This window comes from Oncorhynchus mykiss, chromosome 25 (assembly GCF_057628025.1).
Source record: "Oncorhynchus mykiss isolate SJ-2025 chromosome 25, ASM5762802v1, whole genome shotgun sequence".
In the NCBI taxonomy this organism is placed as follows: Eukaryota; Metazoa; Chordata; class Actinopteri; order Salmoniformes; family Salmonidae; genus Oncorhynchus; species Oncorhynchus mykiss.
In genome coordinates, this window is record NC_143046.1 from 61,231,145 (window position 1) to 61,247,890 (window position 16,746).

A 16,746-nucleotide genomic window follows, 5' to 3' on the forward strand; every position below is an offset into this window, starting at 1 on the left:
GCCAGTTATATTTGTGGACATCCCACACCCACGGTAAACAAAGCCATTGTGGGGGTGTTGTGGAGTATAACTTGCTGAGACATGATGAGAACAATTAGTGTGTGAGAGAAGACAGGCACGAATCTCCAAGGGAGGCCAAGGAGAGTGAATTCTGTAATATCACAGGAATATGATGAAGGCCAGGAGATGTTGAAGAAGGGTGAACTCTTCATTCAAGGTGTCTGGGGTGAGAGTGAGGCATCCACAAATGAAAGTGTTTGTACTGTATTATGTTGCTAAGTAAAAAATAATATCACAAACTATTGTATAACAAAACTATGTTAAGATCCAGAGAAGGGGATAATACTTCACTTCAGAATGCAAAGTAGAGTTTATGTTTGATGATATTTAGGTTATGATGACAACATGCCACAGATAGTGATATGAGTGTTTGACAAATGGGGTCTTAACAGTTAGTACACCATTTAATCTCTCCCATGGCACAGCATATGTCCTCTAGTGTTGCTAGGCATCATAAATATGTCTGAATGCACTGAAAGGGGGAGTCTGTAGCCTACTGCAGCTCCACATTCCTTCCCAAGGGAATGTGGTAAATCCAGAGGATTTGGGAAGCGTGGAATTCAGGAGAGGTCCTGATGGGATTACTGAATTATGGGATTGTTGTATGGAGGAGGCCTGGGGGGAGAGCATGCCCCTCGGCTACATTGTAGTGGCTGAGGGAGGTGAAGGGGGACATGGGGTGAGGAGGTGGAGAAAGGGTGGGGATGAGGAACGGTGAGGGGGGGGGGGGGGGGGGGAACGCACGATTCACACGGAGCACAAAACTAATCTGAGAGTTGGACCGACCTGAGGAGAAAAAAGAGTTGTCATCTCTTCCTGTTTGTGAACAGGATTTCAATAGGAGTGTGTGCTTCGTCCTGTACAGCACAGGCCACCTACAGTTGAAGCCGGAAGTTTACATACACCTTTGCCAAATACATTTCAACTCAGTTTTTCACAATTCCTGACATTTCATTTAACCACTTTATTTTAAGAATGTGAAATGTCAGAATAATAGTAAAGAGTGATTTATTTCAGCTTTTATTTCATTCATCACATTCCCAGTGGGTCAAAAGTTTACATACACTCAATTACTATTTGGCAGCATTGCCTTTAAATTGTTTAACTTGGGTCAAACGTTTCGGGAAGCCTTCCACAAGCTTCCCACAATAAGTTGGGTGAATTTTGGCCAATTCCTCCTGACAGAGCTGGTGTAACTGAGTTAGGTTTGTAGGCCTCCTTGCTTGCACACACTTTTTCAGTTCTTCCCACATATTTTCTATAGGAATGAGGTCAGGACTTTGTGATGGCCACTCCAATACCTTGACTTGGTTGTCCTTAAGCCATTTTGCCACAACTTTGGAAGTATGCTTGGGGTCATTGTTCATTTGGAAGACCCATTTGCGACCAAGCTTTAACTTCTTGACTGATGTCTTGAGATATTGCTTCAATATATCCACATAATTTTCCTCTCTAATGATGCCATCTATTTTGTGAAGTGCACCAGTCTCTCCTGCAGCAAAGCACCCCCACAATATGATGCTGCCACCCCCATGCTTCACTGTTGGGATGGTGTTCTTCGGCTTGCAAGCCTCCCCCTTTTTCCTCCAAACATAATGATGGGTCATTATGGCCAAACAGTTCTATTTTTGTTTCATCAGACCAGAGGACATTTCTTCAAAAGTATGATCTTTGTCCCCATGTGCAGTTGCAAACCGTAGTCTGGCTTTTTTATGGCAGTTTTGGAGCAGTGGCTTCTTCCTTGCTGAGCGGCCTTTCAGGTTTTGTCGATATAGGACTCGTTTTACTCTGGATATAGATACTTTTGTACCTGCTTCCTCCAGCATCTTCACAAGGTCCTTTGCTGTTGTCCTGGGATTGATTTGCACTTTTTGCACCAAAGTACGTTGATCTCTAGGAGACAAAACGCGTCTCCTTCCTGAGAGGTATGATGGCTGCGTGGTCCCATGGTGTTTATACTTGCGCACTATTGTTTGTACAGATGAACTTGGTACTTGAAGGCGTTTAAAAATTGCTCCCAAGGATGAACCAGACCAAATAATCTGTCTATAAACAATTGTTGGAAAAATGACTTGTCATGTACAAAGTAGATGTCCTAACTGACTTGCCAAAACTATAGTTTGTTAAGAAGAAATTTGTGGAGTGGTTGAAAAAAGAGTTTTAATGACTCCAACCTAAGTGTATGTAAACTTCCAACTTCAACTGTATGCTCACTGCTCTGACCTGCTGTCACACAAACAATGTCAACCGCTTTCGTTTCACTCTACTGGCAGCGACGACCAAAGCAAAAAACAAGATCTTCAAAGGTCAACTGGACGTGTGAAGAGGCATTATTCTTATTTTTTGGATCAACATTTATTTCTGACTCTAAGGTAGTATAAATTTGGCAGTGTGTATTATTCCAAGATCAGCATCAACATGTGGCGAATATTGTCATAAAAACACAGCAGGCTTTTCAACTTGAATTTCCATCTGAACTAGTAGGGTATAAGGATCACGTATTAACAATACAAATATAGATAATATCTCCTGACCTCAGCAAGTTTTTCTATGCTAATATAAAGTGGACAGTGTAATGCCATGTACGTTCAGATACAGAGAGCGAGGGCCCCATCAGTTGTTTGTGTGATATAGAATTACAAGGCTTCTAGGAATGCCGTCAGGCTCTGTACATTAATGCACCGACATGAGCCACTGTCTCCTGCCACAGCTGTTCCAAACCCCCCTCCAATTAATATCGAAATGATCATCATCCCTCTGGAATGCAGGGGTAGAGGCCTCTTTGTATTGCCTATTATCAGCTTGGATTATCAGATAGAAGGCAGACCATAATGTACCAGTATTAAAACAGAAATAACACAATAGCAAGTCATAAGCCACAAGGTATGGAGCTAGTAATCAATGTTTATCTTGTTAATCTATCTGCATCTCTCTCTCTCTCTTCCTCCTGGCTAGTGGGGCACATACATTAGCACAAAGCATGGCTCCTCAGAAAGAGAAGGGGAAGTAGGGACATAGAGAGAGCACTGTGGAAGCAGACACACAGAAGATCCTTTAGGGAAGTCTGCAGGCTAGGGACAGAGCATTGATAGGGCTGTGTGTGTGTGTGTGTGTGTTTGTGTGTGAAGAGAGAGCTGTGTTAAGGGGCCCCAATAGAACCAGGGAAGCCCTAACATTTAGGGGGCATTTTGGGGATTCAGGGCTTGAGGTGTCATGTTGAGGTACTCCAGCACGAACACCTGCAGGATCTTGTTGAGGTTCTCGATGGTGGAGCGGTCCAGGTTCTGCTCGTTGTCATCAAACGTGTGCCACACAGAGGGGAAGGGGGTGGGGATGAGATGGAGGACACGCACACCTGAGAAGAAACCAGAATACAAAGCTCATTAGTACCCTACAGAACACAGCCAAGCTTATGTCAGACCCAGTGTGTTAGTTTACCTCTGTTGAGGAATGGCATGTGGTCATCCTGCACCGGACCCACAGGCATACCGGGCCAGAAGTACTGTACATCGTTTGGATGGTCCTTCAGGTGGCCCGTGTTGTGCAAACGACGCTCTGAAAAGAGAAGGAACATTCAACATAGTGCAAAGGGCTTAGCTAATATGAGAGAGAGAGAGACAGCCAGAGCGAGCAAGGCTGATAGAATAACAGAGAACAGAGAGGGAGTGCTCACCGATGTTCTGCATTCTGGTGAGCCACCGGGCAGTGTTGGGGAACTGGTTGCCAAAGCGTGGGCTGGGGCCTCCAATCAAGTCTAAGAGCAAAAACAGGTCCTGGAGGAGAGGGAGAAAGAAGGGAAGAGGAGGGTGAGGAGAGGAAGAAATTGAAGACAAAGGATCCCCTCCGGTCAGTGTGTGAGAGGGTCCACCAGCCAGGTCTCATGGGAAAGTAATTATCCAAAGCCTGGAGATAACTCCCTAAAAGTCCACTACCTCGAAGCTTTGAAATTAAGGATGACATCATGCTTTCCACCACGTGAAACACTACCAGGGCCGGTATTATGGGTGGGCTTAGGGGGCCCTCTAATACCTCCTTGCCTGTCCAAATTAAATATTGATAATTTATTTGACCAAGATGAGCTCCGATAGAAAGATGCATCAATCTCAGATAAACCATCCGAGCGAGCGAAAACAGTGCCCCTTTCTGTATTAGTCTGATATTTCTTAATTTCTTCCTTTTTACTTTTTGGATTATGTGTGTATTGTTTTGTATTGCTAGGTATTACTGTATTGTTTTGTATTACTGTTTTGTATTGCTGTATTGTTTTGTATCGCTAGGTATTGCTAGGTATTGCTGTATTGCTAGGTATTGCTGTTTTGTTTTGTATCGCTAGGTATTGCTGTATTGTTTTGTATTACTGTATTGTTTTGTATTATTAGGTATTGCTATATGGTTTTGTATTGCTGTATTGCTAGGTATTGATGTATTGTTTTGTATTGCTGTATTGTTTTTTTATTGCTAGGTATTGCTGTATTGTTTTGTATTGCTATATTGCTAGGTATTGTTGTTTTGTATTGCTGTATTGTTTTGTATCGCTAGGTATTACTGTATTGTTTTGTATTGCTGTATTGCTGTATTGTTTTGTATTGCTGTATTGTGTTGTATTGCTAGGTATTGCTGTATTGCTAGGTATTACTGTTTTTGTTTTGCTGTATTGTTTTTTGTTCATTTGTATTGCTAGGTATTGCCGTATTGTTTTGTATTACTGTATTGTTTTGTATTGCTATGTGTTACTGTATTGTTTTGTATTGCTGTATTGTTTTGTATTACTGTATTGCTGTATTGTTTTGTATTGCTAGGTATTACTGTATTGTTTTGTATTACTGTATTGTTTTGTATTGCTGTATTGTTTTGTATTGCTAGGTATTACTGTATTGCTGTATTATTGTATTGCTGTATTGTTTTGTATTGCTAGGTATTGCTGTTTTGTATTGCTAGGTATTGCTGTATTGTTTTGTATTGCTGTTTTGTTTTTTATTGTTAGGTATTGCTGTATTGATGTATTGTTTTGTATTGCTAGGTATTATTGTATTGCTGTATTGTTTTTGTATTGCTAGGTATTGCTGTATTGATTTGTATTGCTGTATTATTTGGTATTGCCGTTTTTTATTGCTAGGTATTGCTGTATTGTTTTGTATTACTGTATTGTTTTGTATTACTGTATTGTTTTGTATTACTGTATTGTTTTGTATTGCTGTATTGTTTTGTATTACTGTATTGTTTTGTATTACTGTATTGTTTTGTATTACTGTATTGTTTTGTATTACTGTATTGTTTTGTATTACTGTATTGTTTTGTATTGCTGTATTGTTTTTTATTGCTAGGTATTACTGTATTGTTTTGTATTGCTGTATTGTTTTGTATTGCTAGGTATTGCTGTATTGTTTTGTATTACTACGTATTGCTGTATTGTTTATTGCTGTATTGTTTTGTATTACTGTATTGCTGTATTGTTTTGTATTACTGTATTGCTGTATTGTTTTTTATTGCTAGGTATTGCTGTATTATTTTGTATTGCTGTATTGTTTTTTATTGCTAGGTATTGCTGTATTGTTTTGTATTGCTGTATTGTTTTCTATAGCTGTATTGCTAGGTAATGCCGTATTGTTTTGTATTGCTCTATTGCTAGGTAATGCTGTATTGCTAGGTATTACTGTATTGCTGTGTAGTTTTGTATTACTGTATTGCTGTATTGCTAGGTATCACTGTATTGTTGGAGCTAGAAACACAAGCATTTCGTTGCACCTGCGATAACATCAGCAAATCTGTGTACGACCACTAGTCTGTGTATTTGATTTGTATGTGTAGCCCATGTATCCGGCATGTTGTACTCTTTTTGGCCAGACAGCATCAGATACATGGGCTACATACAGTAAGACTCAGGGAACTGTTTTTCTCGCTTGGATGCTTCTCCGGTGAGATTGTTTCAGCCACTTGTGAATTTAAGGAAAGTTGGTGAGTTCAGTGTCACTGTCTGTAGTGTCAGATAAACATGTTCTCTGTTATGGAATTATTTTGGAAGAACGTGCGAAGGTAACCTAGTGAAGTGATTGAAGTGATTTGTTTGACAGACAGAGGAATACATCATGACTGGTTGTGTTCATGCCACATTAAAAGGTAATATATTTGTATAGTTAAATTATGTCTTTACCCCCCCCACCCCCCCCTTAGTTGTTTGAATATATGCCTGTAATGCCTGACATACAATGCCATGCAGTTGGTTGGTGTCTGTGGCTCCAGGTGGGTGTGCTGTGTTCTCCATCATCTGGGCCAGGTGGCGGGAGCCGTACAGGGAGTCTGTAGAGGTCCACTGGAACAGAGCCTCCTCTCCATCAAAGAACAACAGCTGGAGAGACAGGTTGGGATTGGATCCCTGGTAGGGGATGAGCGGGAGAGAGACAGAGAGAGAGAAAAAGAGAGGTGGTGGCCAGAAAGTGAAAGAGATGTTTATTAGTCACTGCAAACAGTACTTGGGGAACTACTGGTTTGAACATTTAGCTTTGCTGCCACCTATTGGTTTAAACAAAACACTGCTATGAAGAAATCGGTATTCAGTTTGTCAATTCAGGGTGGCCTTTGTCACTGTCTGTAGTGTCAGATAAACAGGTCCCGTAGCCTGACCCTATGGCTGCCCCTGTCACTCAGGACCCATCCCCTCAGATTGAGGTCAGCTGACCCATGGAGCAGGACAGCACAAACAGCAATGTGAGGAGGCTCTGTGACGGCTATGTCCATCTCATTTCATCTCTCATCTCTCAATTCTTTGTTGATCTTGGCTACAGGTGTGTAAAAACTTTGAGTGGGTTTTTACAAACTTTTCTGATCTAATATTGCTTATCAAACATAAATTATTGTACAGACTAAAGTGGACACATGAGAAAATTCTAAACCTTTCCCCACCTTCAGAGTCTTCAGCTCCTGGTCCAGAGCCCGTACCAGCTCCAACATCATGGCACAGGGCACAGCTGAGTCCGTGGCACCCAGGAACTCACGCCCATGCCACTGGGGAGGGTAGTACTTGGAGTCATAGTGGCACGCCAGCACCAGATGACGCTTGGCGGAAGGGTTGAGGGTAGCGATGATGTTGTTGAAGGTCATGGGACCGTAAGGGGTGTGTGACTCGAACTTGTCCTCCTTAACATCCCAGCCTGCCCTCAGAGAACCCAGAGTGCTCTTGATGTGCTAGTGGGAGACAGACATGTTGCACAATTAAATAGACAAAGCATTGGGGAACACATTGGGAAACGTTTATCCTGGTAACTGACTAAAAAGAAGTGACTAAACCCCCTCTCCTACATACACTGACGAGTCTACTCACGCCAATGACATAAGTAGACCGCACACAGTCGATTGTTCATGCTGTCAGCCATGGGGATACCGACCTGTTGCGCTGCCAGGCTGCCTGCAGAGTTGGGGTACCGTGTCACTAGCAGAGGCCTGAGGTCCCTCTGCCACATCTGGTTCAGGTCTGTGTGTGACAGGACCCTGGTGATGTCACTGGAGCTGAGGGTGCTGGGCTTGTGGCTGATCTAGACAGACAAGTGGAGAAGAGAGAAGAAAGCACAAGATAATCAGGATTAGGGGTGCTCTGACAACCATGAGGACAGGAACAAGTGGATTTTCTTCATTACCACCTGTTTAGTTGAGACAGAGGCCCTGGCAGAGAGGCTGTCATTGAAAGAGGCACCAAGGATGCTCCTCATTAATCACAATCAGTTCAGCCGAGGTAGATTAGTTCAACCTCTCAGAAAGCGATTAACAAAGACAGCCATGCAGGGAAACTAAGACCATGGCGAATCACTACGACCTTGTTCCAATATCTACAGTGTGCAAATGGAAATATACAGTTTAAAACACTGTGAAAGAACATTGTGCTACAGTTGCAACTTGCACATCTTTAAAATGGAGAAAGGGAAATCTCTAGTGATGCATTCAAATTGGGGAACAGGCTAGGCAGGAAATACACATGACGCATAGATCATCACAGTCTCTTAATATACTGTAGCTTTGTCCAATATCTAGAGTTCAGGACATAGGCTACTGTATGGTTTCAAACTCTCAGTTTACACCTTGCTATACAATCATTTGTATAGTGTGTCTGGCTGATGTCTACCAAGACAAGCTACAATACAACACAATATTTGCTTTATTGGTCCATTTGCACAGAGATTGTTTGTTTTTTTGTTGCTGTCACAGTACCCGGGATACATCATTAGACAAGGTTAACCAATCGTTGAAAACCCCAAGGTTACCCAACAATTGAAAAATCCAAAGTGATGCAAGTGAGCTAGTTTATTCTTGTTTTCATATAGGAATGATACAGTCTGTGTACATTTATGGTTTGACAAGACTGTTCATGACAAGATTGTGTTTGCCTGTAGTGAACTCAAGCCACTTTGCTGCGAGACGTTTCAGGAGACGAGAAGCAATCACAGATCCAGGAAACATGATTGAAGGTTTTAAATAAACTGGCAGGTTACTACAGCTCCGGCTTGTGTGAAGGGTATGCTAGCAGGCAGCTCAGAAATATGAAGGGTGCTTGCTAATACATTTCCCCTGCCTCTCACAGGTAGCCTCCCATAGCTACATGATGGAATGATTTTTATACCTTGGAAGACAAAGCATATCACAATTATTTTGTAGGCTTGATGATGAGGGAGAAAAACAAACAAGTCCACAAAATAAGCCTTAATAGCATTCTAGGAAGAAACCCATGGACACAAGGTATTGATCATATTCCGTTCCACCTGCCCCGATCGTTTTTGTTTGGTCTCAAAGTTCACCTGCCTCTTGTGCAGTGATCCTCTGTTGTCCTGGTAACCGGGACTGAGCGCCAGGACAGTAAGTGGTAGAAAAGATGGTGAATAAGAGAATAACACCACCATTTCAACAGCCTTCCCCTGTAGCCTGAACTGTGCTCTGAAGATCAGCAGCTCTCTATGGTTTCAGTGTATCATTTGCATGTGGTGATCTGGCTGGGGAGATGGATCTGTGTTATGAAACTGATGTCTGGGTTCTCTGGGGCTCAGACTGAAAGGTCAACATCAACATGAACAGAGCATGGTCTTTCTTCTATCTCCATTTAGCAGGTTAAATTGCAAAAGGTAATAACAGTGTGGGCTAATAACATATTAACACATGGTCTATTAACCAATGAAAAACAGTTTGTGACCAATATTTCAATTGGTCACAATCATGTTTTGTTATAGGATTACCTGTTGAAACATGCCCTGCATAGGCCTACTCTTGTAATTTCTCTGCCCACCATCCCCATGGTTTGATCACAGAGACCTAAAGACAACACTGTGGGGATATAATATTGCAATGTTTCTTTCCAAGAGATGTGCTTTAAGGGAATGGGCTCACACATTGATCTGAGAAAGGGTTAAAAGGGGCTCCACTTTAGATCTATAAATATCAAGATCTGCAATTGGTGGATCAATGATGACTGTGCTGCTATAGCAACGAGACAAAGAGAAGAGAGGATGAACAACATGGGACCTGAATGGCCAAGCACCCTTTATATCAAAGAAATTACACATCTCTTGCAAATGAAGTGTGGGCCTATTAAGGATGCATTAAATGCCATTTGAGGTGAGAGTTGTAAAAAAACAAACTGTGGTTTATTGGTATTTTTGAATGGATTCTATTATTTAAATTACAAACCTGTGAAAATAAATGCTTTGCAATATTATTAAATATAAATTGAAATGCAAACATTCTAAAGACTGCCTGTCTACTATCATCTCTCCTTAGTCATTCATTGCCTTTTTGCCCACCTGTCTCTTTAGAAAATTACAACTTTGTGACATATTCTAAATAAATGTAGGCTATATCAATCATATATGTTATGCAATAGAAAGGAGGAATTTAGTAATAACTTTTTTTGTTTTGATAAAAGCAACAAGAACATGCACACAATCATTGAACCGTGTACTGTAATATTTTTAGCCTACCTTATCTTGTGTCCATGGGACCTGTGCTCTCTGTCCATTGATATTATCGATAAATGTTGCACAAATGCTCACTACATAAAATAAATGTATACGCGGACTGGAGCGACGTTCAGTCATCGCGGCGGTTTCTCTCACTGAACATTCAAAGCTTCTCCTCAGTGTAATCTCGGATCATGTGAAAAACATGAGGGAGGACCAGAGGCATTTTACAGGCGTCACTGTTTTTTTTTATTTTTTATCCCAAGGCGCCACAGAGCAGAGGGTCTATTTATGTGAAATTGCCTTTTTGGTTTCATGTTTGATTTGTTGTGAAGGCTTCAATTCGATTTAGCTGATAATAACATATTAGATCAGAAAAGCTTGCATCTATAAATGTATCTGCATTTTTTGAGGCATGGTAATCAAGCAATACAAGTAAACGATTGTAAGTTCAAATGTAAGCATAGCCTTTCCAAGTGAATTCATAATTTACATTTGAGATATTTCAATTAGCCTACTTTCCTATAGTAAAGTAATCAAACTGTGGGAACTGAACTGCGCAGCGACAACAGCGTATGCAGTGCCTCGATCTCCCGCTTGATTTGATGTGGCGCGGGAATAGACTACTGTCATTGGGAAAGCACCCCCAACTGGCACTTGGTCTCGTCTCACGTGGGTCTCTTCTGTAGACCAGGAAGTGCCGAATCCGACTTCTACAAATGAGAACAAAAATTAATCACTAAAACAGTTGCAATCAGTACGATTGTGGCATTATTTCGCTAATTGTGTAACAGTTTTGTATCTCACGTTTCTTATATCGTATTGCAGCTATTTTGGAAGAGGTTTCCTGTTTTGAAGTCACGATTTATGGAAAAACATCGTTGCATTGAAGGATAAATTGGCACAATTAGGAAAGGTATGTCTCTCTTTACATTGATTGAATACCAGCAGGCTAGTTAGCTGTTGCCTAAGTGCTTGCTGTGGCTATCAGCAGACAAAGTTACAGTGTGGGGTTGGATTTGAGCATAGAGATAGATAGAGGACTCTAGTGCCAAAAAAATCGTCTTAGCATGGGCTGCGCCTTTGAGGACTTACTCAATTTTAAAGTAGTCAACTGGGTGGGTAGTAAGGATGTGACAAATGGAAAATGTTGCGTAATGTTTAAACAGCCGTTTTTTAAATATTTTTTTCCTGTTAAAATTATAAGAGAAAATCCTTAAATTCCACAAATTTACATTACAGAATAATAGTCCTATAACATATGTATGACCGCTAGGGCTGGGCAATGAAGTTATGTCTACCGCAACCCATTACAGATATAGACCGCAGCTACAGTAACATGTTGATAGTGACAATTGGTAACTTTTTTAAAAAAAGTAACAGAATTCTGCTAGGGCATAACATTTAGTGTTTTTTCCTAACAATAATAAACATCGCTGATTGATGTGTTGCTGTGCTGTTTTTTATGGTATGGGAGGTAGATATGTTTTATTTCTACTAAATGTCTTGGTAAGTCACAGTATTTAACAAACTTTAAAGTACACTGAACAAAACATAAACACAACAATTTTGCAACGGCAGATTTCCTCCTCTTCGTCTGAAGAGGAGGCGTGGCATGGATCGGACCAAAACGCAGCGTGTTAAGTGTCCATATCGTTTATTAAAAACAAACTGAACACTAAGAACTACAAAACAATAAATGTGAACATGAACGAAAACCAAACCGAAACAGTCCCGTGTGGTGACAAACACAGACACGGAAACAAACACCCGCAAACCAACATTGAAACCCAGGCTACCTAAATATGGTTCTCAATCAGGGACAACGATAAACAGCTGCCTCTGATTGAGAACCATATCAGGCCAAAAATACAAATGGAAAAACATAGAAAAACACACAGACTGCCCACCCCAACTCACGAACTGACCATACTAAATAAAGACAAAACAAAGAAAATAAAGGTCAGAACGTGACAAATTTTAAGGTTTCTTCTGAGTTACAGTTCATATAAGAATATATGGATTTCACATAACTGTGAATACAAATATGCATCTGTTGGTCACAGATACCTTAACAAAAAGCTTGGTATGTGTATCTGAAAACCAGTCAGTATCTGATGTGACAACCATTTGCCTCATGCAGCGCGTCATCCACTTCACATAGAGTTGATCAAGCTGTTGATTATGGCATGTGGAATGCTTTTCCACTCCTCTTCAATGGCTGTGCGAAGTTGCTGGATATTGGCGGGAACTGGAACACGCTGTCGATCATGTCGATCCAGAGCATCCCAAACATGCGCAATGGGTGACATGTCTGGTGAGTTGGCCTCTAAAATGACGTTACAGGCGGCTTATGGTAGAGAAATAAACATTATCTGGCAACAGTTCTGGTGGGCATTTCTACAGTCAGCATACCAATTGCACACTCCATTAAAACTTGAGACATCTGTGGCGTTGTGTGACACAACTGCACATTTTAGTGTCCTTTAAAAAAAAAATCCCAGCACAAGGTGCACCTGTGTAATGATCATAACATTTAATCAGCTTCTTGATATTCCACACCTGTCAGGTGGATGAACTATCTTGGCAAAGGAGAAATGCTCACTAACAGGGATGTAAAGAAATGTTTCACTACATTTGATAGCAATCATATTTTTGTGCCTATGGAACATTTTTGGGATATTTTATTTCAGCTCATGAAACATGGGACCAACACTTTACATGAAATGTTTATATTTTTGTTTAGTACACGTTTTTAGGAGATTGTTCTGCGCGTAGGCAGCAAGGCAGGCTGCGCGCAGCAGCGTACAATTATTTGATTGACAGTTCTGGTCGCCTAGTGATGGATGTTAGTCCCGCTTCAGAAGTTTCATTCCTTTACGGAAAAGTAAAATAAATGCCTGTTCATATGTCCAGAGAAGGGTTTGTGTCGGCATTTAAAAACAGCCTATCCTAAAAGACGGACAAACAAACATGCTGTAGCCGAGGTGCATTCAAGGGGCCACATTCCATTATGTCTGAAAGGCGTAATCGATAAAGGCTACCGGTAGCCTACTGTAATTTCATATTATGCAGGCAAAAACGAAGATTAGGCTAACCCGTGCTCGCAAGACTGACCCGAAGATGCCTCTGTGTACCGGCGACATCGGTTCCATGAATAGGCTATTATATTCTACACGCAACAGTCCGAATACTGAACACATAGTTGCAACATTAACAAGGAGTCAGAGAATGCAGGCCAGCGCGAGGTGGAGAGAGTTTTGGTATTCTGCATCTCTGTATTGTTTTACATGCCTTGCAAATTCACGAATGTAGCCTTAAGTTTGCATCTTCTTTTCTAGTTTTATTTGAATTACACAACTTTCCCAGGCCTCTATAGCCTATCAATCATAACTCAGAAAATAATATGTTTTGTGATAACTGTACTGTGCTTTTAATTAAGTGGGGGGGAAACAAATTAACTTTGTTTTTCGGTGAGGGATTTTTCTCAACGTTAAGGATCCCAACTTCGTTTAAACGTTTTAACATTCACCCCCATAGTGGGAAGGATCACATAATTATATCTGGGTCATCAGGAGGGATCAGCCAATTAATTATGATCGTGCGCAAACATTCCATTACTGCGGGTAGCAGTAAATCGCCAACCTTGGCTTTATCCCTGTTGAAACAACATACTCCAGGTGGCAGTAAGCACACTGTCAGTTTGTTTTCCAAATCATAGAAGTAGTAGAAGAAAATTGACTACTAGATCGCCTTAAATTCGCTGCCCGTATTCAGATGCCACATAGGATAGATACAAAGAAGAGTCCTCTATCATTCTCTATGGATTAGAGTTAACAAAACCGGATTTGGAAGGAGAGCCTCGCGAGATTAGTTTGCCTCCAATTCAATTGACTGTATAGCACTTGTCAATTTAACATTTGGTTATGAAGTGACATTTCACATTGTCTATAATAACCACAACTTTTATTCTGAACCACTAAATACACCATACATGCTCTCTCCATTCTTTCTCCACAGAAATCAGAGCCGTTTGACAGCAGTGGCGGAACAAGAGTTTTATACATGGGGTGGCCAAGGGGTGGCTAAGGCTACTTCAGGGGGTCCATAGACCATGACAGAAAATGTGTGTGTAACCCTAAACTGACATGTAAGGAGCATGAATGAATCCTATGAATCCTATGATTCACTTAACCCAGAGTTATTCAATGTGGCAGATAGTGTGGTCCAAAAGGGTTACTTCACTAGAATTCTTTAAAATACTATGAATAGTCAGTGTCTCTACCTCGGAACTGCAGCTCAATTTCTCTCTCTCACTCACTCACTCACTCACTCAAAGTACTCACATACTGGAGAGACTTGGGTCACTCTGTTTTCATGAGTATATAATCTGGTTCTATAAGTGTTGAACGTCCAACATATTTTCAGAAAATAAAGCTCAAGCACCAAGGAGATAAGATAGCATTTGTGTGTTACATAAATTTACAAAAAAGTACATTTGCCCAAAAACACACTGCAATTTGACATACCAGGTATCAAGCAGAAATGGACTTGAAATGGACAAACTTACAGTATCATATTTATGCTCATATATATTATGTTAACGAATAGCAAAGAAACGTTTTGGAATTGTCCTAAGGTGGGTTTTAATCAGTTCCAAAGCTGAGAAGCTTCTCTCGCAAGAAACACTGCTGACTGGTGTAACAACAGGAATCTTACAAAGTCTAAATAGCTCATGGAAGACCTCTTTACAAGGTTCTAGAAACACAACAAAGACAAGGAGAGTAGACGTTCTGTCCCTTCCACTTTTCTCTCCCCTATCAAGAAGCTGCCTGGTTTGATGAACCTCATGTTTGAGGTCCTCTAAATCTGACTCAAAGGTCTGAGCAAAGGCAAACAGAGACTCTTCATTCAAGAATGTTGTAGTATTTGGGGTGAGAGACTGGACCCCTTGCATTATCTCGCAATTCTTCTTTGAAAAACGCCTCTGCAGCTCCGCTGTGAGACTGTCAAGCACCTGATAAAAGATATCTCTTTGGAAGCTCTCACCATCACTTTGGTCTCTATTTTTCTGTCCTACAGTGCTCATCATCAATGAGTCGTGAAATCTTAAGCTTGTTTTAGGCTATCCTTGCCTCCACTGATCTATCACCACTATTTTCAAGTGTGATATCCTGTAGCACTCTCAAAACCTCTGGAAGCCTGTCCCTCAGATTACGGCATACCATGTATCTGCATGCCCACCTTACATCCGTAAGTCTCCGTAGTTCCCTGGGCTGCTGCTGTGGATACAGCTCTTTCTGAACTGCAAGCCACTTGAGACGAACGTATGAGCCAGATACAAAGTTATAAAGCTTCTGCAGGAGAGCAAAAAAAATAAACTGCCTCAGGCACTGATTTTACAGATTCAAACAATGTTCATTACAGTGCACATAAAATGCAAATCTTGCACTGTTTTTAATCCGTGCAGACACACCAGAATCCTTTCCGCTCATGATGGATGCACCATCATAGCCTTGCCCCACAAGATTATTTCTGTAGTCCAGACCATGTTTTTCAAGGCAATCAATTTTGTGAGACCTGCTGCATCTAAGCTTTCAGCTGACTGAAAGTGTAAAAAACTTTCGTGGATGTCCCCGTTGTAATATAGTACCTCACAACTAAAGACTTTTGTTATTTTTTCTTTACATCTTTGATTTCATCTGCAATTACACTAAACACTTTGCTTTCTTTTACTTCTCTTATTATTTCACTTTGTACCATCTCGGCTAAGCCCCCAAGAACTTTGTTCTGGATTTGGTGGCCTGTGTACTTAGCATTGCCAAATGCATTCATCCTTTTCTCTATGAGAGGGTCATGCTTTGCTATTATAGGAGCACATCTGCAATTGTTTTAATGTAAGTACAGTTTCCTCCACTTTCTTTTTCCGGGTTCTCATTTATGACGACATCTAACATTGATGAGTTGCTGTCAATAGCCCTTTTATGCTGGTTCCAAGCATATGTAGCATTGATATGATGCTCTGCCTTTCGAATGGAACTTAAACCCAGAATCTTTAAACAGAGCCTTTTTCCAGTTACAAAACCCTGACTGTGATGTGTGAAGGCAGATTCAGGTGTATTGGGCAGAGAAAAATGCCTACAGGCGAAACAATAAGTAGAATCTTGATTTACAGAATATTCATGAATTGTCTTTATACCAGACGCTGTTGAAAGCCCTTTTCCTAGTATCATGCTGAGTTCTGGGAAATGTTTTCTAACACGGCTGAACAGGACCCTCTTCTTTGGATCTTGACATGTCTGAAATACACGTTAAATAATGTGTCATATCTCTAGGGAAATGTATAATTAAGGGATCCACAAGATTAGATACTAACAGCTGCTAACTAAAATGTGCAGTTTAAGGTATAGGCCTGGCCCACCATTGGGTCCTTTTGGAACAGAAGTCTAATATCTCCCCCTTTCTTTTCATGTTTAATTGATCCTATGCAAAAATAAGACAGTCTATGGTTACATCTAAGCATCCAATTACCCACATTTTAGTCCAATCTCAATCTTAATTACAAATCCTCATTGTCATAACTGTATCTTAAAATCAACTACCAGCCTAAGTTACTAGTTAGATCATGGCTAGCCCTACTCTGCAGTAAGTAACTTAGCTAGCTATAATTTCTCACACCGTTACAATTGCAAACTGCCTATTGTGGTAATCTTTTGCGTAACATTAACAGATTGATAATAACAATTGTTCG

At 40.7% G+C, this 16,746-nt stretch overlaps 1 protein-coding gene and 1 long non-coding RNA gene across 2 annotated transcripts; one reads left to right on the forward strand and one right to left on the reverse strand.

Annotated features, from left to right (window-relative positions):
- Nucleotides 1-1,067: 1,067 nt before the first annotated feature.
- qpct (glutaminyl-peptide cyclotransferase) lies at nucleotides 1,068-10,977 on the reverse strand. The gene is made up of 7 exons (XM_021584613.3): nucleotides 10,017-10,977; nucleotides 7,443-7,589; nucleotides 6,961-7,242; nucleotides 6,266-6,433; nucleotides 3,734-3,833; nucleotides 3,499-3,615; nucleotides 1,068-3,415 (listed from the first exon to the last, which is right to left on the reverse strand). Exons 1-7 carry the CDS (start codon nucleotides 10,131-10,133, stop codon nucleotides 3,237-3,239), a joined length of 1,110 nt encoding a protein of 369 aa, XP_021440288.1. The 5' UTR covers nucleotides 10,134-10,977; the 3' UTR covers nucleotides 1,068-3,236.
- Nucleotides 10,630-15,376, forward strand: LOC149972081 (uncharacterized). The gene is made up of 2 exons (XR_016491917.1): nucleotides 10,630-10,911; nucleotides 14,016-15,376. It is a non-coding gene; the product is annotated as an uncharacterized LOC149972081 (long non-coding RNA).
- Nucleotides 15,377-16,746: the final 1,370 nt, after the last annotated feature.

What these genes read in the sequence shown, in the direction of transcription:
- qpct (XM_021584613.3), bottom strand. Translation starts at nt 10,133, where the DNA reads ATGACTGAACGTCGCTCCAGTCCGCGTATACATTTATTTTATGTAGTG. An exon ending in AGGAGCTGAAGACTCTGAAG is followed by an intron (nt 6,434 to 6,960) that starts GTGGGGAAAGGT and finishes ATCCCCTACCAG; the next exon opens with GGATCCAATCCCAACCTGTC. An exon ending in CATGCCATTCCTCAACAGAG is followed by an intron (nt 3,416 to 3,498) that starts GTAAACTAACAC and finishes GTTTCTTCTCAG; the next exon opens with GTGTGCGTGTCCTCCATCTC.